This window comes from Ambystoma mexicanum, chromosome 13 (assembly GCF_040938575.1).
Source record: "Ambystoma mexicanum isolate Mex_15411 chromosome 13, UKY_AmexF1_1, whole genome shotgun sequence".
Lineage (NCBI taxonomy): Eukaryota > Metazoa > Chordata > Amphibia > Caudata > Ambystomatidae > Ambystoma > Ambystoma mexicanum.
The window spans coordinates 285032021-285058748 of record NC_090938.1 but is presented as its reverse complement, the minus strand read 5'-3'; the positions used below and the strand labels follow the sequence as shown (position 1 = coordinate 285058748).

General features: G+C 46.8%; 1 protein-coding gene across 4 annotated transcripts in view; it reads left to right on the top strand.

The window, feature by feature from the left end:
- LPCAT4 (lysophosphatidylcholine acyltransferase 4) overlaps positions 1-26728 on the top strand; it is a 2084283-nt gene that overhangs the window by 210262 nt on the left and 1847293 nt on the right. For all 4 annotated transcript variants that reach the window (XM_069633760.1, XM_069633761.1, XM_069633763.1 and 1 more), the window contains exon 3: positions 23472-23689. In XM_069633760.1, the coding sequence (XP_069489861.1) occupies positions 23472-23689 (218 nt within the window). The remainder of the gene's footprint in view (positions 1-23471; positions 23690-26728) is intronic.

Here is a 26728-nt window from a genome sequence, read left to right as displayed (position 1 = left end):
TCAGGCCTTTTTCACTTTTGGCTAAGCACATTGGTAAATGGAAAGACATTTTTCCCCTCCTTTTTGCCCATTTCTGTGTGAGAGACTTTATTCATTTCCCAAGTTCAGAGGTTTTTTGTGGTGTGGCCACCGTTCGCCCACCCATCCAGGTATCATCAGAGACCACATTCCAACCCTCCAAATGAACATGTGTAACAACATCACTTGGCAATATGTCATTGTCTAACTCTGTGCGTTTGTGGTTATTTAATATGGTACCAGTCCTTTTAACTTCTTCAAAAATATGTGACTCAAAGAATTCTTCAGGTGATTGACCTGTACCCTCCTTTTGAGTATTTATTTTTTCTGCCTGTGTTTGGCCATTGTTTTGATTGCCCAGGGAAGGAATTATAGCATCCCCACTTACTCCCTGTTCATTGATATTCCCCATGTATGAGTCATCTTTCTTAAATCTGTCTTTGTTTTTTTGGAATTTCAGGTTTTCCTTTTTCATTTGTACAAATCTCCAATGTTTGATTTAGCTCTAGGTTAAACCGTACCTCTCTTTTAGATGTATTTGCAATTTCTGTCACATGTTCATTTACTGCTACTTTCACTTTTAAATCATTAGGCATTTCAGAATCATTATGCATAATTGCATCAGAGCAATCTGTCTTTTTGGTACTGCAGGTATTAGAAGTACTTTTCAGAAACCACCCGGTCATTGCTATGGCTTTCTGCCCCCTCCTTTGACTGTTGTTGTGCTTTACAGAGCTTTCCTATTTGCTCAGCTAATATTTTCACTTGGGCCTCTAGACACTGGAATCTTTCCATCTCTCTAGAATCCTCTCTCTGTGGCCTAGATCGATATTGGTTGTTTTCCCCCTGATTGGATCTATTCTGGTACCGCTCAGGTGAATGATTTCTATTGGGGTTGTTCCTGAACTCTTGATCCATATGTGGAGGGGATCGTGGTGCACCCATCCTTTGGTTGTAGTCCCCTGGTGGGGAATCATTGTACTGACGTGGAGCATAATTCATATTCTGCCTCATGTCTGGTCTCTCATTTTGTGGGACTGTCCCCTATGCTGGTTCCCATTATCAGTAAACCGATCCACATATCGGGGTCTGTCCTGATTACCATATATCATGGTATTAGGATCAAGTCTACTTTGTGTCCCCAATGTCTGGTAGGGACCATTATTTCTTTGATCCTGGCATTGTCTCTGATTATTATTCATACCTGACATATCAGGCCGATATCCCGCCCGGGGTCTGTCTCCATAGTACCTAGGGCTAATGTAGCTCTCCCTATTACTAGGATCATGCGATTGAAACATTGGTGCAGGGTGTGATGACCTTTGTTGATTACCCCTTTGGTCAGGTGCCAAATTATTTTTACCTCGACTTTGAGCAGACTCGAGGGACATTTTGGCTGACCTGATTTCCATCACTGTTGCTGAGGGTTATTTAGATTTCGATCTAGTATCTTTCATTTTATCACTTTCTCTACCCTGACAATATAGTACCTCATATAGTTTTGTGCTTTGGTGTACAATCCATTCAAGGGACTTGTCACGGTCAAATTCATGGACCATTTGTGATATGTCTTTCTGTAGCCCATAGAAGTAGGCAGTTTTAAATTCATTAGAATTGGGGTCAAAAGTTGCATCAAATCGAGAAAATGCTCTTTTTAAGTTTTGTAAAAACTGGCGAGGGGATGTATTAGGCCCAGCAGTAATTGTGTAAGCAACTTTCTTTGCCTCCTGCAATGACTGGAAGGGAGAAAAATGACGCCTAATCTCTTTTTCAAACTCTGCCCACGTCATATTCTGCTGCTCATTCAATCCCCTTATGATACTAGCCGTGGGAGCATCTAAAGTTAAATGAAAATACTGCCTGTATTGTTCCTTGGGTATCTGGAGGGCTTTAAAAATGTCATGAACTGCTTCTAAATGATCCTCTATGCAGCATTCACCTCCCTTTTTAAATGGTTTGATCAGGGCTTTGATGGATTTCATTATCTTTATGGGACTTCTTGTTGCAATGCATGGAATTGCACTACTTGGTGATTCAACCCTGGTTCCAGGTTTATGGGATTGGTGGCGGCCCCCAATGGGAGTATCAAATCCCCCAAGGGCGCTGCAACCAAGTTCAGTCACCGGCCCAGTCACTGGGGCACTAGCTCTTTGGGTAGAAATAAAATTCACCTCAACTCCATTGATTGTGGTGCCCTGCCGTCTATCCTGGGACCTGGGAATGCACATTTGTTGTTCCAAAGCCTTACACTTCTTAAGGTGCTTGTCTGCCTCATTTTGCAAGTAATTGTTTTCGTCACTCATTTTATTATTAACCTCCTGCATGTCGCACATTTGCATTTGGCATTCATTGAATTCTTTGTTTCTCTTGTCTCTTTCTTGAAGCATGTTAACCATTTCCTGTTCTGCATTTTGGAGATCACTTTCTTTTTCATAATGTTCTTTTTGTAAAATCTGCATTTCTGAGACAACCTCATCTTTATCTTTTCTAATGTGGTCCACCAATGCTTTTAAGTGTACCAATTCTTGTTCACTGTCCTCAAACTGTTTCTTGCTTTTGGACAATTGAATATCAAAATCTCTGTATTTTAACTGCATGTCCTTTTGACATCCTTCTAATTCTGCTCTTAACATTTCCTCCTTTTTACTTGCCCCATCTAGGTCGGCTTTTAACCTGTTAATCAACTTGGTATCATTTTCTTGCATTCACAGGGACCTATTCAAAATAAACCAGATCTTGGCGCATAGCCATATCAGACAATCTTTCTCTGCATGTTTATCAGCTGCATTTAATAATCTCAGAAGGCAGACCTGAATTATGCTACCTTCTGCAAAAATATTGTCTAATTTTTCTTTCTGTACTTCACCATGAATGCGGTCGTGCCATTCGGTGGCGTTGTTCGATGACCACGTCCCATGTGCATATAACTTTGCCTCTAAGTATTGCACTAGTTCTGAGAATGTGGCTTCCATTTGAGACATTCTGAAATTCGTTTTTAGTGACACACTGCTATTATGAAATGGGTTCCCTCCAATGTATAGATGGCAGTGTGAGACACACTTGCCACACCCAGTAGGTGCTCTATGATCACTTTCCCGGCCTGCAACACACCATAAATATGTTGGGTTTTTTGTGTAGGTTTGGGGCCTGGCAGTATTTTCTTACTGCCAAAATAATGGTAATTTGGTGATGACTACTCCTTGCACTTATTCTGTTTTATCTACATGGAAAAAATGACAAATGCACTACCTAAAAATCTTCCCCGTATCACAAGTGCTATTCCAGATGCACTAAGAAAAGAGAAAAACAAAAACACTCCAGGTCGCTTTTATGTATTTTTGTGTATTATAAACAGTTGCATTTCAAAACACCATCTTACCCTTTTATTTAACAGAAACGAACAGAAAAATCTACAGCAGCAGAACGATATTCACTTTGCATCATCTGTAACAAAAAGAGAAAAAAAACCTGCAGCAAAAGAACAATATTCACTTTGCAATATTACAGCGTGTCAATTAAACACAGGGGATTCCGTATTCCTATCCTTCCTGCCTGATATTAGATCATTCGTACAGCAGTCACAGTAATCTCCATTCACTTTGATAATTACCAGCTATCTGTAGTTCTCCCACCCGCGACCTTCCTGCGCTCGTCTCCAAGGAATGGGCCCAGGGTTTTCTTTTTAATTTTGAAGGATTAAAATGCACAGCGAGAACATGCAGTTCAATCTACAGTTCTCAAGCCGTGCTAATTGAGACCAGAAAATGCCCAGTCTCTGAAGGTCAGCAGCCCAGCCAAAGCGATCTCCTCCCTGCAGCTCAGCCAAAGCGATCTGAACTTAATTCTGTCAGAGCTCGTCCAGCAAACCTCTGTTGCATCCCCCCATTATTACGTGTCGCCAATCAATTTCAGGAGACGGTATCCTCCTTCATTCAACAATAGCGCTAATTTTACAGTAAAACTGTACCTAAACTCATTTCCTGGCATGCAGATTTCGCTTCCTGCAACACAGTGAACAGAGGGCAAGAAAAAAAAAAAAATCTAAATGCACGTTTAAAAATGACTCTCGGAGCATGTCCTTTCTGCCTCTTTTCCACATGGAGAGCACATTATAATGTTATTTAGTTAGTACTAGTGGCAGTATTGGTTAATTACGTCAGTCAATTAGACAGCTAATGTGGTCTCCTGTGAATGAGGCATTTAAAGTAAGAGAAAAATAAAAATATTCTGGTGCTTTTAAATTTGCAACCTGTCTCCATTTGCATACTCATATGTTACACTGGCGACTGGCAGTAATGTGATCATATACAGTGGCGCTGTACTCCAAAACACCATACATTATACTACACTTCCCACTGCTGTACGTGTTTCCTCCAGTCTCTGTCATCCCTCAAGTGTTGTGGAGGTTAGAGGTTCGGTTCCCACATGATCCTCATTGCTCCAGATTGGGCCAGGAGAGCGTGGTACCCGGACCTTCTAGAAATGTCCATCTGCCCTCCACATTGGCTTCCCGACCAAGAGGATCTGCCCTCTCGCTCGCGATCGGTGGTGGTGGTGGTCAGTCAGGTTCTCCATCCAGAGGTCAAGACTCTCAACCTTCACGCTTGGTATCTGAAAGGTTGAGGTATAAGGATTGGAACCTCCCAGATGACGTGATGGAGGTGTTGATTTTGGCCAGGCAGCCTGCAACAAAATCCCTGTACCGTTGGCGTAAGTTCTGCGACTGGTGCAGAGATCGCAATGTTGATCCTTTTCAGTGCTCCATTCCTATGGTTTTGTCTTTCTTTGGCCCACAGGGGCCTTCAAGTGGGTACCATTAAAGGTTATCTGGTGGCGCTGTCTATCTTAAAGCGCTCGTCCGAAGAATGTTCCTACTTTAAGATTCCTTTGATTTCTCCGTTTCTTAACCCTTTAAGTGCCATGGGTATTTCTCCCCAGTGCCAGGGCCTTTCTTGGTGATTTTGGTATGTGGCCATTCAATGGCTTGTAACTTTTTTGTTACATGAGATATCTCTGCCAAATGTGGCTCCTTTTTTTCCCACATGTAAGCGGTCGTAACGCCACCCAGGAATCCCAGGTTGCTGTAGGGGGGTGAGAGAAAATAAGGAAAGTGCGAACATTTGGGGTTTTTTCAAAAAATGCCAATAAAATGATGTACAAAGAAGCCTGTGGTTTTTTCCTTGTAAGAGCTAGGAACAAATGGTTTGCTGTGCTGAGTTCCCCAATTTCGTGGCTTTCAGGAACAGGTTGAGTGGAAATGGAAAAAAATTATTTTGATGTGGTTATCAACAGTTTTGTGAGAGGTAGGCGATTTTTGCCATTTTTGCCAATTGGACATGCATGGACGGAATGGAAGAAAAGGGCAGGAAAGCCAAATTGGAGGACAGAAAGGCATATATTTCTGAAAAGTAGACACAATTCCAAGTTTAGGAAGGGGTGATTTGCATAGGTCAGGCAACAACTAGGTAGGGGAAACTGCCATCGAATCGGGGAAAAGCGGGAAAATGACTGAAAAAAAAGCTATTTGTTGGACATGGTTGGCTTGGTACGGCAATGGCTTCTATGAATTTTGAGAAAAGCATTGCTCCGCTACATTCCCCCGACTCTTGCAGTTAGGAGAGCATACAATTTTTGTAGTGTTTTTACAAAACAAGCAATACCACAAGCCAAACACTGAGCCATGGTACACAGGAGTTTTACGCTCACGGCCTGACCAGACGCACTTAGCATGTGTAAATTGGGAAAATCAATGTGGTGAAGAACGGCAAGCATACATTTTTTGAAAGAGCACAGGCAGACCTTTTCAAGGGTAGGTGACTTGTGCAGGTTACAAAAGTGTATGGTGGCTAAAGCAGCAACTAAATGTAGGTCACATTTGGGAAAAGAAAGGGTTGTGAGACAAAGGGCACCAGCAAATGGGTCAAAACGTTATGAAAACCACACAAACACAACACATGGCCTACCGTCCCGCATTCCCACAGGTGTCCCGATAAAAACGGTACCTCACATGTGTGGGTGCACCTACCTGGCCGCCAAGGGGAAAGCCTAAAACACAAGTAACCCCAAGTCTGTTTTCAGAGCGAAATCTCAGACATTCTGCCGACCGGCACAACGTACAGATATGTGCCTCGGGTGTCCAAGCCACCGAGGAAAACAGGGAACCCCATGCATTTCCGAAAAGAGGACACCCGTGGGAATACGCAGAGGTATGATTTGCGCACATCTCCCCAGAATATTTTACCCAGACAGCCCCGCAAAATCCGAAATGTCGGGAAAACGCTTTTTCCGCACATTTCGCTCGACGCACCCATCGAAACACGCCCCCAACAACACATGGCCTACCGTCACGCGTTCCCACAGGTGTCCCGATGAAAACGGTACCTCACATGTGTGGGTGCACCTACCTGGCCGCCAAGGGGAAAGCCTAAAACACAAGTAACCCCAATTCTGTTTTCAGAGCGAAATCTCAGACATTCTGCCCACCGGCACAACGTACAGATATGGGCCTCGGGTGTCCAAGCCACCGAGGAAAACTGAGAACCCCATGCATTTCCGAAAAGAGGACACCCGTGGGAATGCGCACAGGTATGATTTGCGCACATCGCCCCAGAATATATTACCCAAGACACCCCCGCAAAGTCCGAAATGTGCCCCGGACTTTGCGGGGGTGTCTGGGTAATAAATTCTGGGGCGATGTGCGCAAATCATACCTCTGCGTATTCCCACGGGTGTCCTCATTTCGGAAATGCATGGGGTTCCGTGTTTTCCTTGCTGGCTTCGACACCCGAGGCCCAAATCTGTAGGTTGCCCACATGAACAAATTGTGCGGTGGCGAAAGGCTTGGGGTTACCAGCGGGTTACCCTTTTCCTTTTGCGCCCCCGGTAGGTGCACCCACACATGCGAGGTACCTTTTTCGTCGGGACACCTGTGGGAACACGAGAAGGTATGACATCTGCTGTTTGCGACGTGTTTCGGTGAGTGGACACAGGGAAATGTCTCTGAAATTGTCCGGAAATGAAGACAATTCTCAGACATTTCGCTCTCCAGGGACACCACTTTTGATCCAATCCTGGTGGTCCAGTGGGCCCCAGGGCCCCAAACCCCCTCCCACCTCCCTCCATCCCTCGATTTTATTTTTATTTTTTTTTTTTTATTTTTACCCCTGGGGGCAGTGATCTGCCCCCAGGGGTATCTGGCGCTGTGGCCCCATGCATTGGGGCCACGGGGGAAGGGGGCCGCTTACCTAGTAAGCAGCCCCCCCTCCCCCCGCGTCACAAACGGATCTTCATTTGATCCGTGACGTTGCTGCCCGCGGATCGAGGCGCCCTGCGCCCGATCCGCGGGCAGCAATGCCACACAATTGTTATCGTTGAAAAGGGGAGAATCTCCCCTTTCCAACGATACCCGCCTCGATCTCTGGCTTGAAATACAGCCGGAGATCGAGGCTGACAAAGAAGGGAACTCGCCTTCTTTATCCACCGCAGCAGCCGAAAATGGCTGCTGCGGTGGATTTACTTTCAGTTTCACGCCGACGTGCGTTATGCACGCCGACGTGAAACTGAAGGTAATCCGGCCCCCTGGCAGTGAGGGGGACCTCCCCCTCACATAGCCCGGGGGTTGGATTACAGTTTTGAGCGATCCCTGCTTTGCAGGGATCGCTCAAAACAAGGTGCCGAAAAGGACAAGCTATCTCGTCCTTGGCACTGCGTGTGCACTGTCAAGGACAAGATACCTCGCCCATGGCACTTAAAGGGTTAAAGGATGGACTTATGCATTCCCGCCGTCCCCTTTCCAGGTCCTGGTTTTGGATTTGGTTTTGAAATTTCTCACGGGTGCTCCGTTTGATCCTTTGCACTCTTGTCCTTTGAGATTACTGTCCTTCAAGACTGTGTTCTTGGTTGCGGTTACTTCCGCTCGCAGAGTGAGTGAATTGCAGGCACTTTCATCTAAGCCACCCTTTACTGTGTTTCACAAGGACAGGGTTGAACTGAGAGTACGTCCCTCTTTTCTGCCTCAAGGTAGTTCCGCAAGGTAGTTTCTGAATATCATTTGAGTCAAAAGAAAGAGGAGCGACTCATCGGTTGAATCCTAGGAGAGCTCTGAGCTTTTACATTTCTTGGATGTCAAGGGTCAGAGTGGACGATCAACTCTTTGTAGGATATGCTGGACACTAGCCCTGTGTGTCCTATTTCTAACATCTGGTGATGTTGCCCTCGACGGAGGCCTTCGAGGGACGTTGACCCGACGTAATCGACACAGGACACCCTCTGCCGAAAAAGTTTTAGAAGTTTCCGAAGTGCACAGCTGTGGACATTACATGTCAAAGATGTGTAATACGTTGGCAGAACGTTACCAGTTGGTAAGTAACTTGTTCTTTTGCTTGATTCTTCTACTCTGCTCCCCCCTGTCCCCATGCATTCTAGTTTCACCATTGCCGTCTTGTGGCCAATGCTGGATTCGACTTTTATTGGTCTTCATTGATTCACGGTGCGTCACCCTTTCTCAACTCTCATGCTGGACTTAGTTTGCATCTTATACTCATGGTGGCCCAGAATCATGCTGTTCCCATCTTCATCTTATATTATGGCTTGCAACAATGTGTTACTACTGACTTCTGCAATTGTAGTGCTCTCCCTTCTTACTTCGCCACTCTTTTTGGCTGCTTACTCTGTTCTCACCTCCTCTTCCTTTCTCCCTTTTCCTGTCTCCTCCCCTTTCTTCTATTCACTTATTCTATCAGAATTGTCCCTGGACCTACTATCCCCCCCCCCCACATTATCTGAAATGTCGTGCGGCCTAGTACTAGAGTCGCTTGTTTTGTTCCTCCCTTTCTGAACCCCTCTCCCTCACCTTTTGTTTTCTCTGGCTATACCAGAAATGTCAGTCCTAGTATGGTAGTTGCCTGTCTGTTTCCTTCCCACTCTCCCCCCCCCTTCCTTATCTATGTCTTAGCTCTTGGACTATCTGAAATGTCGTCAGGTTGAGTACAATAGTTCATTTCACATCCTTACTGTTCATGCCCTGTAAGAATGTCATTGTATTTTCCCTTAATCCCTCCTTTGCATTGAAGCGCTTTGAAACACATTGTGTATAGGCGCTTTATAAATAATCATATCATATACAATAGTTCAGTATTTACGGAAGGCTCAGCAGGGTAGTCTACCCACCATTTTGAGATTGCAGCACGGATCCTGTAATATTGCATCAGATCTGCCACTGTATTGCAGTGCCCCTGCCACCGAGCCTGCGGTGTAATAAACTTCTCCAGCATTGGATGTTTCATGGATTCACATGCTTAGAATATTCCCCATCAGTTTGGGAATCCTCTGTAAATTATATAGATCTTTTCCATAGGAAAGATTTCGACACTTTTGTGACCTATCTACGTCGTTTTAGGCCACGTACGCCTGCGCCATTAGGACGTAGAGGTATAAGTAGCCCCGCCCCCGTGGCTCCCTCAGATTTCAACCGTCTTCCAAAGTAGTGGGATTACCTCAAGTATCTACTATTTTTGCTAGGTTGTGCGTATTTCTTCTTCGACTTCCCTCGAAAATGTCTGGAAAGGCGTTGTTTCGTCCGTGTGCTACTTGTGGTCTTAAAGTGTATGAAGGTGATGGGTATATGGACTGTATTTACTGTCTTCACCCTCATCATTCGGCTGACAAGTAAGATCTGTCGAGGCTTCTCCCAGAAGACCCTGAAGGACCGAAACAGACGCCTGGTAACTTGGCTCAATGACGTGGCGGGTGCAAACCCTGCATCGGAGGTAGGCTCTACTGCCTCGAGATCCAAATCTCCGGTGCCCCCTCGTTGCTCTGCGTCGGCAGAGCCTCCGACGAAGAAACCACGTTCATCGGAAAAAAAAACCTCTGATAAACATCCTGCGAGGGACTCTTCGTCAAAGAAAATGTCATCATCTTCCTCCTCATCAAGAAAAGCGAAAAAATTGAAATCCTCCTCGGCAGACCGCCAAGGCTCTACCTCGAGTCGAGTGTCGTTGAGTTCAAAACCGGCGAGCACGCCACAAGGCTCTGCGCCAAAAACTTTGTCAACGACGGTCAGATCGTCAACGTCTTCTTTGCCATCTGCGCCTGCTCTTCCCGCGATCACTTCGGGGGGGGGGTCAAACAGCGGTTATGGAGAAAATGTCGACGGTGGCACCTTCGGTGGGTTGGCTACCGGCAGTTTTCGACCCGATCTTGCCTGAGGCCTTGTTGCAACCAGAAGCGGCCCTCCATCTCGTCGGCGGAGGATGACCGTGGTCCGATCGTACAGCCAACTGATCTGGGGTTACGTGCAATCAGTTGGGCGGAGCTCCCGAGTGGAAGTGCCATCCCAGCCGCCTCTTCCTTGCTGAATCCCCAGTCTCTATTGTCCCTGGTGGTGTTGAACATGTTACAGAAGCTGTTACAGCGTTTGGACACAGTTGCCTCACACTAGTGTCCCGACGGTACCGCAGGCTACGCCGGTCATCGCCGAACCAGGCCCGGCTCCTCGCTCGTCGACCAGAATACCTACAACTTGCTCGGTGGAGGAAGATCATTCTGGCCCACACTCGGAGGAGGGAGAACTGCCAGAGTCGGAGTCAGCACGTGAAGGGTCTCTTTCTTGACGTCTCATTATCCCCCTCACGGGACCCAACATGGGAGTCGGATGCAGAGATGGAAACTCCAAAGAGCCTGGCACAACCCTCACCGTCAGATGGCATCGGGACCTTCCATGGAATGATGGGAAAAACGTGCGCGGAATTTGGCCTAGCACCGGAAGACGTAAAGAAAGATTGCTTTCTCTTCGATCATATGGGCAAGAGAAGAAAATCGATGTTTGCTATCCCCATTTTGGACCATGTCTGGCAAGAGGGGTTGAGAACCATGCGTCATCCTTTCTCAGAACTGGCGATAAAAGGACGGTTAGAAAAGAAATTCAAGGCTCCGGAGTCGACCCCCAAATGCTTGACGTCTCAACCTTCGCCAGATTCGGTGGTGTCCGCTGCTGCGGAAAGAAAAGCGGGGTCGCAACACAAATGCACGACCCCGCCGGACAACGATGCCAGGAGACCAGATGCGTTTGGAAAGATGGTATTGTCAGTCGGTGCGACTACAGTGAAAGCAGCCAACTCCCTGGCCATTATGGCGCGGGATGATGGAGAGATGTGGCATTGTTTGGCTCCTATCTTGGACCATCTGCCAGAGGAACACAGGAAGTCCGCTATGCTGCTAGTACGTGAAGGGGAAGAGGCTTCCAATCACTCCATAAATATAGCTGTCGACCTGGCGGAGGCCGGTTTTAAACAAATCAATAACGGCGTAGTGTTAAGAAGGCAAGCCTGGCTTAAGTGCACAACTTTTAGACCAGAGGTGCAATACAAGGTGCTGGACATGCCGTGCGAAGGGAAACAACTGTTTGGCGAGAAAGTGGATGAAGCCTTGAAGGGCATGAAAGAAGACTCTGACACTGCTCGGTCACTCGGAGCCCTCCAGAGTGGCAGACATTTTCGTTCCTTTCGTCCTTTCAGAGGAGCTTCTGGAAACTCCCGGTTTGGATCACCTAGAGACCGAGGTTTCAGTAGACCCTCCTACTCTTCCCAAGGCTACAGACGAGCAGCCCAAGCTACTCGTAGAGGCAGAGATTATCAGGCTCCTACTCATCGTCGGCGAAGGATCAACAGGCAAAAAACCCAGCAATGACAAGTTTCAAGACGTCCTGGGGGGGGGCAGAGTGTCTCGTCGCGTCGACGAGTGGGAACGCATAACAACGGACCAATGGGTTTTGGACACAATATATCTGGGTCACTCCCTACAGTTCAAGGACAAGCCACCACACATTCCGCCAGTGTTCTCGCCACAATCCCATCTTCAGATACTGGTGCAGGAAGTGGCGCTTAAGTTGCAGAAAGGGGCTATAGAACTGGTCCCGGTGGCTGAAAGAGGAAAGGGAGTGTACTCCCGTTACTTCGTGGTCAAGAAACCCAATGGAAAATGGCGTCCCATTCTAGATCTAAGAGCTCTCAACAAGCTGCTAAAGAATCTAAAGTTCAAAATGCTTACACTGCAAGAGGTTATCCGATCGATACAACCGGGAGATTTTTTGTCGTCTCTAGACCTTCAAGATGCATACTTTGATATCCCGAGGCGTCGTCGACACAAGATTTCTGCGGTTCGTCGTCGGACGAACCCACTATCAGTTCAAGGTCCTCCCATTCGGACTAAACTCGTCTCCCAGGACGTTCACAAAATGTTTGGCTCCAGTGGCAGCCTGGTTACGGAAGGAAGGTCATCCTGTGTACCCATATCTGGACGATTGGTTAGTAAGGGGATTATCTCCGGAAAGGGCACGGGACAGTCTGAATGCCACCATGTCCCTCCTACAGCGTTTGGGCTTCGCAATAAACTTCGAAAAGTCCTCCTTGACTCCATCAAGGACTTTGGTCTTTCTGGGGGTGGAGTTCCAGACGCAGTCAGGATTGGTAAAACCATCCGTCGAAAGAGTTCTAAAACTGTGGCACAAAGCATCGGAATGGAAAGTAAGAAGGTACATGTCCCTGCTGGGGACCATGGCGTCCCGTATACCCTTGATCAAAAATTGTCTCTTCATGAGGCCCATTCAGGAATTCCTGACGGATTGATGGGCACAGAGTCAAGGTCGTTGGTCGGACAAATTGACCATCAACAGCAAGCTCGTGCAAGCACTTCAGTGGTGGAGAATCTCCGAAAATCTAACAAGAGGAATGCCCTTACTGGAACCTATGTTCCAGATGACAGTGGTGACAGATGCTTCTCTGACTGGATGGGGAGCTCGTCTGGATTCCCTTCAAGTTCAAGGTCGGTGGTCATCGGAGGAGTCCAGCCTTCACATCAACGTGCTGGAGTTAAGGGCAGTGCGTTGGGCCCTGAAGTCCTTTCTACCACGTATAAAGGGATCCGTTGTAGGGATAATGACAAATAACACGACAACGATGTTTTACCTGAGAAAACGGGGGTACTCGCTCCAGGACTCTGTCGACCGAAGCCCAGGAGATCTGGCATTGGGCCCTCCGCCAAAGGATATATCTATTGGCGTTCCACTTACCAGGAGTCAAAAATGTGCAAGCAGACTCTCTCAGCAGAGAGATGAATAGACTACACGAATGGGAATTCGCGACGAGAGAGAACAGGAAGTGCTCACAATACGCAAGCAGGTGGCCACAGCAAGACTCACTGGGGGAAGCGTTCTCCTTCCCGTGGACGGACAAGTTTTTGTATGCGTTCCCCCCGTTTCCACTCATACGTCGGACGCTGCAATGGATCCACAGATATCCATGTCAGGTGATCCTGGTGGCCCCGTACTAGGTGAGACAAGCGTGGTTCTCCTCAATCTTTCAGCAGCGGAACCCATGAGGTTCCAGAGGATCCCGAACCTTCTGTCACAGGACAAAGGGGCGGTTTGGCACCACGACCCGGACAGCCTCAGTCTGACAGCCTGGCTCCTGATTTCTCCAAGTTTGGTACGTTAGCAATTCCACCAGACTGTCGTCGCATTTTGCAAGCTGCAAGGGCGCCGTCCACGAACGCTTTGTATACATACAAATGGAAGAGATTCTGTATATGGTGCAGGGATCAGCCAGGTTTACATCCACTTAACATCCCACCGGAGCAGCTTCTACCATACTTGATACGCCTGGCTCAAAAAGGTTTGTCTTTTTCATCGATAAAAGTGCATCTGGCTGCCATTTCGCGATTTACTCGGAAGAGACATTCAACTCCATTGTTTAGTGACCGGTTGATTAAATATTTCATGAAAGGATTGTTCCAAACTTTTCCTCCAACGAAGAAGTTTCCTCCCATCTGGAGTCTTAACCTGGTTCTAGCAGCACTAATGAAGGCGCCTTTCGAGCCGATGTCATCGTCATTGAAATTCTTATCATGGAAACTGGCTTTTCTGGTGGCTATTACTTCGGCTCGATGTCTGTCAGAAATACAAGCGTTAGTGATCGATCCACCATATTTGAGGTTTTTCAAAAATAGTCGTGTTGGCTACTAACCCTCACTTCATTCCTAAAGTCCCTACCATGTTCCATAAACACTCTTCTATGGTGCTACCGACGTTTTTTCCAACACCTTCCTCTGCTGTGGATAGGACTCTCCATACGTTGGACGTGAGGAGAGCTCTGAAATTTTACCTCCATCGCACTCAAAATCTCAGGGACACAAGACAGCTATTTGTGGCTTATAGCCCTTCGGCTAAAGGTAAAGCAATCTCAAAACAAGGACTGTCCCGATGGGTGTCATCTACCATTTCTTCTTGCCACTCAAAAGCTGGGAAACCGCTGGAAAAACATCCACGAGCCCATTCGACGAGATCCACTTCGTCAGCGGCATTGTGGTCCGGGATTCCGCTGGGAGATATGTCAGGTGGCTTCCTGGTCGGTACCACATATGTTTACCCGGCATTATTGCCTCAAACAACATGCTGAGGATACACAGATGGGTCGTGCAGTCCTAAGGCACCTGTTTCAATAAGGTAGGCCCCAATAAAGGGGGTATATCCTTCAGCTGATGTGCATTAAAGTCTTGTTTTTTAGCTGTTCATGTACTATGATTTGAAGTTTAGCCGCGGCTAATATGCATTTATGGTTATAGTGTTATTGGTTTGGATACACACCTCCAACTATGGCGGATACTGCTGTACAATCTATTCTAAGCATGTGAATCCATGAAAGATCCAATGCTGGAGAAGGGAATAGTTTCTTACCTGTAACTCCATTTCTCCAGCATTGGTATCCTTCGTGGATTCACATGCGCCCGCCGGCCTCCACTAGCATGCAAACCAGATGTCCCCCCATACTACTTTGGTGGTCGAAATCTGAGGGAGCCGCGGGGGCGGGGCTACTTATACCTCTATGTCCTAGTGGCACAGGCGTACGCGGCCCAAAACGACGTAGATAGGACACAAGTGTCGAAATTTTTCCTATGGAAAAGGTCTATATAATTTACAGAGGGTTCCCAGCCTGACAGGGAATAGTCTAAGCATGTGAATCCATGAAAGATACCAATGCTGGAGAAATGGAGTTACAGGTAAGAAACTATTTCCTTCCCTTCTGGAAACACATCCACCAATACTCGATAACCCAAACGTTCCCACCACGCTGCCAGTGTCATGACCCACGTGGGTCCTAAGCCCGTATATTTCCACAGCGGGAGCCATTTATAATATGGCCGGTCTGCTCCAGTTCTGGCTAGGATTGAGCACCAGGCATACATACATTTTTTTTTATATATTTATTTTTTTCACAACCAACAATAACCAAACTGTGACATGGCATACAATGCTCAATGGCTTAATACCGTTCCCCTTATAACATCCCAACTCCCTCCCCTCCTCCTTAGCCTGTACGTTCCCCCTCTTGTTCATTCTACAGCACTGTCTCCAACATCCTCTTGTGTGCTTTGAGTGGCACCATCTGTTTCATGCAGATCAAACAATGTCAGTCAATTCAATCCATTGAAGAATGTCCGTTCCTAATTCTTGCTTTTGTGCCCCCAGTTCTTTTTCCCACAACCCTGTTTCCGCTGTTGCCCACTTCCTCAGGTCCTCCCACCATTTGTCAATGCTGGGCTGAGAGGCAGCTTTCCACCTCATAGCAATACTCTGTTTGGCTAATATGTAAATAAGATCTTTCATTTTCGCCATGGTTTTCGGTTTGGTGTTCCTCCTAAACAGACCCAACAGGCAGGCCTCTGGGCACTGAACATTGTACGAGATGCCCCCTCGAGCTACTTTACTCACCACTTTCTCCCAGAAGACCTGAATCACCCAGCAACCCCAAAACATGTGAATCAATCCTACATTCTCCTCTGTACATCTGGGACACACCGGCCTGTGAGCGCCTTTAAATTTAGCTATGGCTGCAGGTGTGAGATATGCTCTTTGCGTAATGTATAATTGTATCAGTTGTAGACTGGCGTTCCTGGACACTTTATTTATGGTATAGGGCAATCCTATTCCATTCATTATCCTCAAATGTTCTCCCCAGGTCTTCCTCCCAACTGCCCTTACATTTCAATTGCGCTCTCGAGCAGCAGTCTATGAATACCTCATAAATCCTGGAAATGGCGTGTCCCCATCAGATATATTTAAGCGTTTACCAATCTTTGTATCCAAGAGCCTCCCCTTTGACTGTTGGCCACCTATCTTCTATTATATAGTCCTCTGCAGCCGAAATTGGCTCTCGTGTGTACTTATTCTCCCTCAGCCCTGCAAAATCTAGCCATCCCTTCTCGCTCTGCAAATCTCCTAACAAAGCTATACCCTCCGCCTCCCAATATGTCCTCACACTCTTCCTATGTCCATGCTTTTCCGACACCACCGCTGCCAGGGGCGTCTGTGGCGATACCAGGTCGCCCATTCCCATGAATCTGCATGCCCTCTGCCATACCTGTATCCCTATCATGACTAAATGAGGTTATCCACCCCACTAATTCGGGGAAACCCAAATAAAGTCCCTGAGAAATAAACCTTGCAATGCTGGTTGCAAAAGATATGTTCCCAGTAGGGTCGTCCGCCATCCAGTGTTCCACATATTGCAGCTGGCATGCCAGGAAGTAGTTTGGGCCTTCAGTCCTCTCTGCGCGTATGGCCTCTGCAAGATATTCAATGCCACTCTATGCCTCACCCTTTGCCAGAGGAAGCCCCTGCATGCTCTGTCTAGTTCCGTGAAAAACTTTCCATCATTGACAGACGTAGTTTACCCCAGAACTCTATTGATTTAATCAAGCCCTCTTTGGCCCCGACTGTGTTGGCCAGCTGTCTTTATATTTCAAGTCCAAAACGAGTGTTCCAGTATCCGTTCCCCCTGCAGCTAATTCCTCCAGTTTAACATGAGGCAGATGGGGGGAAACGCATCCATACCAGTAGGTAGCAAACTGGGCTTGGGCAGATTTCCAGGTGCATGCTGTGAACCCCCCCCCCCGTCCCTCCCCCTTATCATACGTAAGGACTATGCTGACAACTTTTTTACACACTGCGCCCGCATGCCATAGCAACTGCACAAGTGAACAATGCAGTCTTGGCAGGCCACAAGACAACATTTACAAAGGTGTACAGAAGTTCCGATAATAGGCCAATCTTTATCAACGCCATCCAACCTGCAAGTGTTATAGGGAGCGATTTCCATCGAGCCAGTCTGCTCTCTATGCAATGTTATTTTGCAATGTATTTATCTCGCAGGGGAGAGGGCGTCACTCTAGAGACCATCACCCCTAGGTATTTAATACTATCTGGAGCCCAACGGAGTGAATATTCGCCTCTAGGTTCCTGTGTGCACTTCGTTAGAGGGAACATTTCTGATTTCGTATAATTTATTGTGAACCCAGTCTTATGTCTTGGATGATCGGATCGAGATTCTTCTGTTGGTTCCTAATATAAAGCAGAACATAGTCTGCGTATAGTGAGATTATTTCCCGGGGACCCTTAAGATGTATATCGCGTTGACTATGGTGATAGCGAACCCGGTCCGCAAACGGTTCGATGACTAGAGCAAACAAAATGGGGGACAGGGGTAGCCCTTCTGGGTGCTCCTACCCCACCCAAACTGGTCAGGAACGCATGCATTGATGAGAATGGGTGAGTATACAGAAGCCTAATGTATCAAAGCATTTCCGCGCTTAGACCTATTTTGTCCAACACCACAAGAAGATATTCCCAAGAGACCATATTAAATGCTTTCTGGGCATAAATTGTTACTGCTACTGATTCTAAATTCAACATGACCATAACATTAAACGAATGTTGGATATTAATGGATATGGAGCTGCCTGTGATGAACCCGGTGTATCATATGTGGCCTAAGTGGGAGCAGGCGATTTCTCGCCAGCACTTTTGCAAACATTTTGTTGTCTACATTCATTAATGAGTGAGGGCGGTAGGACCCGGAAAGATTCATTAAAAAGAGGATGATTTAGCGATTCCTCCTAGACCCATAGTAGATTGGGGATGGGGGGGGGGAGTGGCGGGGGACCAGTAGTGCCCCATATTACTGATAAATTTTGCTGTTAGCCCATCCGGGCCGGGGGCTTTCCCTCTGGGAAGATCTCTGATTACCCTCATCAATTCTTCAACCCTAAATTGAGAATGTATACCATCCCTGGAAGGGGAGTGTCCAGCCGAGATAATGACACACTCTATACAATGTATGGCCTGCTCTCCGTGGTGCTGTCCTGCCTCATATAATGATCCGTAGAAGTTCCGGAAAACCTCAACGATATCCTCCTCTGCCCACCTGGGAATCCCCTGCGCTTCCAGGACACAGTCGATTTGTGTTTGCCCTCGTTTTGACTTGGCTACTCTAGCTAGCGTTCTCCCTTGTCTTTCACCCTCACCGTATTTCCTAGCTGCAGTCGGTTGCGCAAAATATCTGACTTTGCGGCAAGCATGGGCCCTAAATTGTGTCACCTGCGTTCGTGCCAGTATCTTGGGGTCTGTCGAGTGAACATACTCCAACTTTAAAGCCTTGATCCTAGTCTCACACTGTTGCAAGCCTCTCCTTATTTTAAAAACGCCTGCTTCCCTAGAGATCGCCATGCCTCTGATGAAAACCTTGAACGCTTCCCATCTAATGCCCCATGTTGTAGCATCTACGGTTACAAGTAAAGGTCTCGATGTCCGCCTTAATGTCTGCCTTAAAGATAATGTCACCCAGTGCTTCTGATTTGAACCTCCAGGATCTGCCTCGGGTAATGGGCTTGTCTATGACCAAGCACAGCACGATGGAGTGGTCGGATAGTGTACGAGGAAGGATATCAGTACTCCAAACCCTTCCCATGAGAGAGTTGGATATCAAAAAAGGTCCATGCCCAAGGCCATGTCGTGTACCGAGAAATAGAAAGTATATTCACAGGCAAACAGATGTAGTAGGCGCCAGACGTCCCTCAAAGCCAGCAAGTCTGTGATTCGACAATTCCTATTGATTATAAAACATTAATAAAGTTTAAAAATAAAAAATCCAAATAATCTAATTGGAGGTCACCACACATCAATCAACAGAATATCAAAATTAGACATATCAAAATTAAGAGTAAAATCATAAAAACAGAAATTTAGTATTTAAATGTAACCAGAAAATCAATGGTTAAATGCCACACTTTCATATATTTAGATTGCGTTAAAAATACACACCAGCTTTCATTTCCGTCCGGTTTCAGAAGGAAAAAGTAGGTGTTAGGGAGAATTCTCTGGAAAGGCTAATTTCCCAAACCTAGTGATTCCCCCAGCAGCTTTGCTGGATTTTTGGGGTTTATTTTTTCTCCTGCTAAGAGTGAGACTCTTTTTTTTCCTCCCACTCTTAGACATGATTTGAGGTGTTCCTTTGACTTTGTATGTGTTCTATGGGCTATGGGGTCCTTTACCCCATAGGGCTTCATGTGTTTTGATATATGGGTCACACTGCACCCTCCGTGCAGTAACCCAGGGGTGTTGTAGCGACCCCCAAACATAGACTCCATACCCTGGGACTGACTACTGTCTCCCAGGTCATGTAAAGTCACCATTGGCTTTACTAGTCTCAAATTGTGAACAGAACCAGTACAAACCATCATATTGTGGACGTACTGGTCGGGGCAATTCGATTGCCCCGGGGTCTGTTATTCGAGGGGGCACTGTCCAGTTCCCCCCGACCAGGTTTTGGCTGGTGGCAGTGGATACTACTTTTTATATTCGACCGCGAATATATTCCTGCGGGATTTTCCCATTGTTCGAGGCTACCACTTTTTAAAATAGCCTCGAACATACCGCCGGTTTATTAAGATAATATAAATTCACAGGTTGGTATTTTTTGCCGAAACTTGGTTCCAAAATGGCGTGTGTTTGCTTCTGTGACTCCAAACCAAGTCGAGCCCTTTGTTCCACTTTTTGGCTGGCTTCTCCACAGAAGCCTCCAAAAGTGGTGCCACTCTGTCTGGGTACCACAGAGGGTGTGGGTGGGGGTTTAAGCCCCCTGGACTGAGTTGCCTCGGCAACTCAAGTCGCACTCTTGTGTGATTGTCCCAAGTGGTGAGCCGCCCGGCTCACCACTTAGCATGTTTGAGTGACAGCTAGGCTGAGTGAGTGGGGGTTTTCTGCATAAAAGCAGGGCTTTGGGGACTGGAACTTCAGAAGTCGCCACAGGACCTAAAGAATCCGAGGAGGGAGAAGACGAGCCGACCTGCAACGACGACACCACCGGTGGAGCCCTGCTGAGCCGCCTCACCACTTTTCCCGACGACAGAGGAGATCTCCAGCCCGGAGAGTCTTCTTCCTTTGACTGGTGGGGATAACCAGTTTGCCCGTCTTTTCGCCTTCCTGGACCATCTCGTAGCCGCCTTGCCCGTGCCAAGCACCCCGGCAACCGGAATACCACGGTTTACCACTACCGCGAAGAAAAGGGTGGTACCTTGTAACCGGGAAACTCTGCGGCTGGTTTCTTCCCTGGCAGTGCAACGACCTTCAGCTTTCCTCCACGTCGAGACCTCTTCCTCTGGACGAAACACCGAGTTGCACCCGCTGCCAGGAACAACTGCCCCCGCTGGAGCGTTCTTCCCATTTTCAGGTACTGTGTCCCGCCTGGCTTCCCTTGCGACAGATCGTTCGGGGTGACAGTAAATCCTTGACTTTCTAACCTGGGTTAGCCCAAGACCTGTTACTAACTTTTCCTGACTTGATCTCAATCTTTTGTGGACGATTTACAAAGTCTCTTTGGGCATAACCCCACTGTGTGATCCTGGACACATTTCGCTTGCTCTCTCTAAGAGTGGGCCTGGCATTTTAACTTCCTTGCTCCCCAGTAGACTTTGCCTAACCTGCCTCGCTGTGGTTCTTTGAAAAGTATTAAGATTTCTGTGCTTTCATAACTGCCTTTTTCCCTCCCTCTTTAAAGAACTTATTAGAGTGCCATCTTCTGTTAAGCGCTCACCTCTGTCTGAAAATAAGTGGTGTTTCTCATTAAGACTTGTCTAATAAGTACTCAGGGTTGTATATGTATAATAGTGACTGTGTGTTGAATTTACTTACCTCTTTTTGTGCTAGTGTAATTTTACAAGTGTGTTTTTAAATAAATTATATACTTTTACACCAAAGCTCTGGTCAGTGTTTGCTTGTGCTACTGTGTCTCTGTACCTATTGTGTATACTCTATATACTGCCTAACCCATCTTGAGAGAAGTCTGACTGCTCAGCCACAGCTACCAGGTAAATCTGGGTGGTACAGACTGCTATCAATTGGGTTTACTGCCAACCACCTGTAGTCCTAAATCTTTTGCAGTGGTCCCTAAGGGAACTGCACAGGTTTCTGCCTAACAGCAGGCTTTTTCATTGGTCATTTGTGGGGCTTATGCCAACGGCACCAAACTTCACGTGCCTGTCTGCAAAGACATTTCTATAAGTTTCAACCAGCCCATCCCCAAACCCCCTTTCCCATGTTGAGCCTAACCCGCAGCCCTCTAGTGCCACCCTCGCTGTACCCACCCACCCAGCCCACCCTCACTGCCACCCCCAAACCAGCAGTGTACTGTGACCATCCGTGCCTATCCCCTCAGCCCAGTTGCATAACCCACAACCCAAAGGTTAAACATGAACACCAACAAGTGCCAAGCAGATGCCACGGGGCTTACTGTTGCCGCTGTGGCACCAACTTCAAATTACGACTGAGCCATATATATTGACATGGCGATAATCCTTGAAGAAAAAAATACTTTTCTCTCATGTGTTCTACGGAGATGAGTTATGTGGGAGAGAGTCATTCAGCCTGGCAACTGATTCCCTTGGTTTATTTGATGCCACCAGTACTGCCCCAGTCTTTTCACTTGCTCTTTTTGCATTCTTTCCCTCCTTTTCTATTTTGTAAAAGCTCTTCCACATCCTGACTTAACCTTCTGCAGTCTGGTAGATTGTATTCCCTTCCTTATCGCAAATCACTCTCCCTCTTGTCATGTGCTCCTGTCGACATGCCAACCATTCCCCTCCACTCACCCCTTCATCCTCTCCATCTTTCTTGTATTTGAAATCCTCTCCCTTCCGAGGGGCCTTGCTGTTGCCATCCCTCCGCTCATATGTTGTGCATTTCCCCAAGTATTTCTTCAATCCGCAGTTCCTTTTGGGGATCCTATTTCCGCCTACACATTTCATTCCCTCACAAGTGCATGTGGTTCTGATCTGTCCAATCGAATACTGATTAAGATCGTTCCCATCTTTCACTTTCTCCAGTACATTTGCCCCTTTTCTTCTACTTCCTGGTCCAATTACGACAAAGTTGCCTCATTACTTAATGTGTTATCCACATTTAAATGCGACTGTCCTTCAAAAATCCTTGCGGTCAAAACCTCTTTGTGCACAGACTGCCATTTTCTAGGAGTTAATTTTGCCAATAACTTTTGATGCCACCATCTTTGCGCAAAGTAACCTTTACTGTCACTACAGTCGTTCTCCACCCCCATTTCCCCATATGCTTGATAACTTTAATCTGTAAATATGTACTGTGCCCCATGCGTCTCATTTCCGGGGTTCATTATTAACAAAAATGGAGCGCATCTCCTCCCGATTGTTCCCTACTACCTCCATTAGCTAATCGGCTTGATGTAGGACCATTAACAGCTCATGTGGATGGATAGCTTTATAAAGTTGATTTATTTTGCTTAATTCTGCACTTTCTTATATTGTCTTATGCTCATTAAATTTCTCTTCCTTCTGCTCTATTTGGTAGTTTCCTGGTATTCACGTTACTACCAAAGCATGCTCTTGTTTCTTTAACTATTTAAGTTCTCTAGCTCTTCTCTTAATTGTTGCTATACTGTCCATATCCCTGTATTTTGCTGTCAATAGTGCCACTACTTTGGCAAATCTATCCACCAAAGCTGAATGTGTCTGGTCCTCCTCCAACAACTGCTCTGCTTTGTCACTGTGTGATACAAATCAACTGCAGGAATATGTAGAAAGATAGCACTCAAACCCTCGATTCTTAATAATGTGCAGGTCTTCCCATCTCGAAGTTTACCAAACAAGATCCCTTCCCCCTTTTGTTTTGCTTGCATAACCAGAGAAACCAAAACTGTACTGGGATTACCTGCACAGTTTAAGACTTTGACGTAGACGTGGTCTCATTTTCTCATAGTGACAAAGCAGTGGAAAGATGCAACGAAGAACTGTACTGAGGGTGCAGGAAGTATCTTTGAGTGAGCCACAGGGTCCATATTTTCACTATGAATAGTGCCAAGGGGGTTTAGTACAGTGGCAGAGCTGTGAGATTGCAAAGCAGCCTTAATGGATAATTGGAGCCACCAGGCCGCCCCTTCGCAGTGGCTGAGCAGTGCAGGAAATTTGTGGAGGCATTTTCTGCACTGAAACTCGCACCTATCTTAAGCTAATGACCACTGTCTCCTTTGTGCCAGAGAAATGTATTGACAGCAAGTGTTTTCTTTTATATTACCTCATCTCCCATTTCATTTTAGAGTTTTCCATTATATGATCCGCTTCCTGAGTCGGCTAATGTTCTTCGTCTCTGGTTTCCACTGGATATGTATAAAGGGCCGCAAGGCGACCTGTGTTGAAGCACCCATCCTGGTGGTTGCCCCTCATACCAGCTTCTTCGACCCAGTGATTCTAGCCCCCTGCAACCTACCATCAGTGGTGTCCCGTGTTGAGAACCTCAACATTCCTGTGATTGGAGGTAAGTGGCACCTGCAGCAGAAAAAATAGGGATGCCCGCAAGTTCATGAATAAGTAGATGCACTTTGTTCAAAAACAGAATGTCCCACTCACAAAGGTACTCTCTCACAAAAAATCTTTAAAAGCTCCACAGCATGCAGACATTTTGGGGTGGTTCTCTGTGACTACTCTATTCTATGTAAAAGTGGAGTGTTCTTTCCCACCTAATGATCTCCAATTGCTATTTTCTTTAGTTTGTATAGCTAATCGTCTTTAATGCAATGCATTTTTTTGGTTGTGTTTCCAGCTGAAAAGCTTTCGATTAGTCACAATTTGCCTGTAACGTTTTCTGGGTCGGTTATGTGACCAAATGGATAATGGGAAGTAAAAATGTCATTATCATGAGCAATGCCTCGCAGGACCAAGTGTGTTGTGCTTCCAGAGAACTATTCCAAGCTCTCCTATGACCTTTTCCACATGGTCCCCTGTAAGTGTAATGTGCATTTGCACCCGGGGAGGGCGCTGAGCCAATCGGGTGACTGGAACAACAGGTCAGAATGCACATTCTCCACCAGCTGTTTCCAGCCACCTGAAGCCCTTCCCCAGATGGCGGCATCTTATTTTTTTCTAAAGTGGGGGAGGCAACAGGGAGCCTCTCCTTGTGGCCTCCCTACACCCCCCCTATCAAAACAAATGAAACCCTTTCCACACCCGGTCCCTACCCACTTAACTGCTGCACCAGAGGTTTGCGCTCTAGTCAAGCGCTCTCCCGCTCCTGACCGTCGCCAAAGAAATGGCTTTTCACTATGGCGGCAGCCATCTTTTTTTTTTTTTTTTTCTTGGGCGATTTGTGCCTCTTGCGCAGCCAATCTCCCGAGGAGGGGGGGGAGAAACCATTTGCACCCTGGATAAACCCTGGGGTGCGAATGGCTTTCACTTCGCTTGAGCTTTACTGGGCTTGTGCTGTTAAAGGCCATGTCTCCCGTCACAGTGGGGGTGAAAGCCATATTCTGGAATTTTAAGTTCAATAAGTAACAGTAACCTCAATTTCATAAGTGATTAGTGTTAGGGAGAATTCTCTGTTTAGGCTGAATTTCCTAACCTGGTGAGTCCCCCAGCAGCTTTGCTGGATTTTTGGGGTTTATTTTTTTCTCCTGCCAAGAGTAAGACTTTTACCCTCACCCTTGAACATGATTTGAGTGTGTTTCTTTGGATCTAGATGTGTTTAATGGGCTATGGGGTCTTTTACCCCATAGGGCTTCATGTGTTTTTGTGATGTGTTACACAGCACCCTCAGTGCAGTGACACAGGGGTGTCATAGTGACCCCCCAGTATAGACTCCATACCCTGGGACTGACTACTGTCTCCCAGGGCATGTAAAGTCACCATTGACTTTACTAGTCTGAAATTCTGAACAGAACCAGTACAAACCATCATATTGTGGACGTACTGGCTGGGGCAATTCGATTGCCCCAGGATCTGTTAGTCGAGAGGGCACGTCTCCGTCCCCCTTGATCGAGTTTTGGCTGGTGGCAGTGGATACTACTTTTTATATTCAACCACGAATATTTTCCTATGGGATTTCCCATTGTTTTAGGCTACTATCTTTATTTAATTATTTATGGTAGCCTCGAACATACCGCCGGTTTATTTAATATTAATTCTCCGGCTGGTATTTTTTGCCAAAACTTGATTCTAAAATGGCGTTTGTGTTCTCTTCTGTGACTCCAACCCAAGTCGAGCCCTTTGTTCCACTGTTTGGCGGGCTTCTCCACAGAAGCCCTCCAAAGTGGTGCCACGCTGTCTGGGGTACTTAGGAGGGGTGGAGTGGGAATTTAGGCACCCTGGACTGAGTTGCCTAGGCAACTCAAGTCGCACTCCATCCTGATTGGCCCAAGTGGTGAGCCGGCCGGCTCACCACTTAGCATGTTTGAGTGACAGCTAGGCTGAGTGAATGGGGGTTTTCTGCATAAAAGCAGGGCTTTGGGGACTGGAACTTCAAAAGTCGCCACAGGACCTAAGAATCCGACGAGGGAGAAGCTGAGCCGACCTGCCACGACACCACCACCGGTGGAGCCCTGCTGGACTGCCTCACCACTTTTCCCAACGACAGAGATCTCCCGCCGGAGAGTCTTCTTACTTTGACTGGTGGGGATAACCAGTTTCACCGTCTTTTCGCTTTCCCGACGTACCTCGTGGCTGCCTTGCCCGTGCCAAGCACCCCAGCAACCGGGATACCACGTTTTACCACGACCACGAAACAAAGGTACCACCTTTAACCGGAAAACTCCACGGCTGGTTTCTGCCCTGGTAGTGCAACGACCTTCCTCTTTCCTCCAAGTCGAGATCTTCTCTTGCCCTGGAGGCCGCCGCAACTTGCACCCACTACGAGGAACAACTGCCACCGCTGGAGGATCCTTCCCACTTAAGGTACCGTGTCTCGCCTGGCTTCCCTTGCTACCGACTGTAGGGGTAGATTTAGCCCCCGGCTTTTGAACCTGGGTTAGCCTGGGACACCCTGGCTAAACTTTCCTAAGCGCCTCTAAACTCTTTTTGAACCCTCTGCAAGACTTTCTAAGCCTAGTGTAACTGTGTGATCTTGGGCGCATTTGTGCTCTGCTCTCTCTAAGAGTGGGCCCAGCCTTTGGACTTTGGCTCACCAGTGACTTTTGCTCTTCTGCCTTGCTTATAGTGTTCCTGAATCTTAGAGTGGTGTACCTTTCCATATTCTGTCTTTTTCCCTCCCTTTCTCACAAACTTATTGGAGTGCAATCTAGTGAAGCGCTCACCTCTGTATGAAAATAAGTGGTGTTTTACTGAGACTTATCTGATAAGGAAAAAGGGGTGTATATATTACAATAGTAACTGTGTTTAGAATATTTTACAATAAGAGTGCTGGAGTGTTTTTCAAACAGTGTGTTTTTAAATAAATAATTATATACTTTGATACCAAAGCTCTGGTCAGTGTTTGCTTGTAGTATTGTATCTGAGTGCCTATTGTGTATACTTTGCATACTGCCTAACTCTTCTTGAGGGAAGTCTGACTGCTCAGCCACAGCTA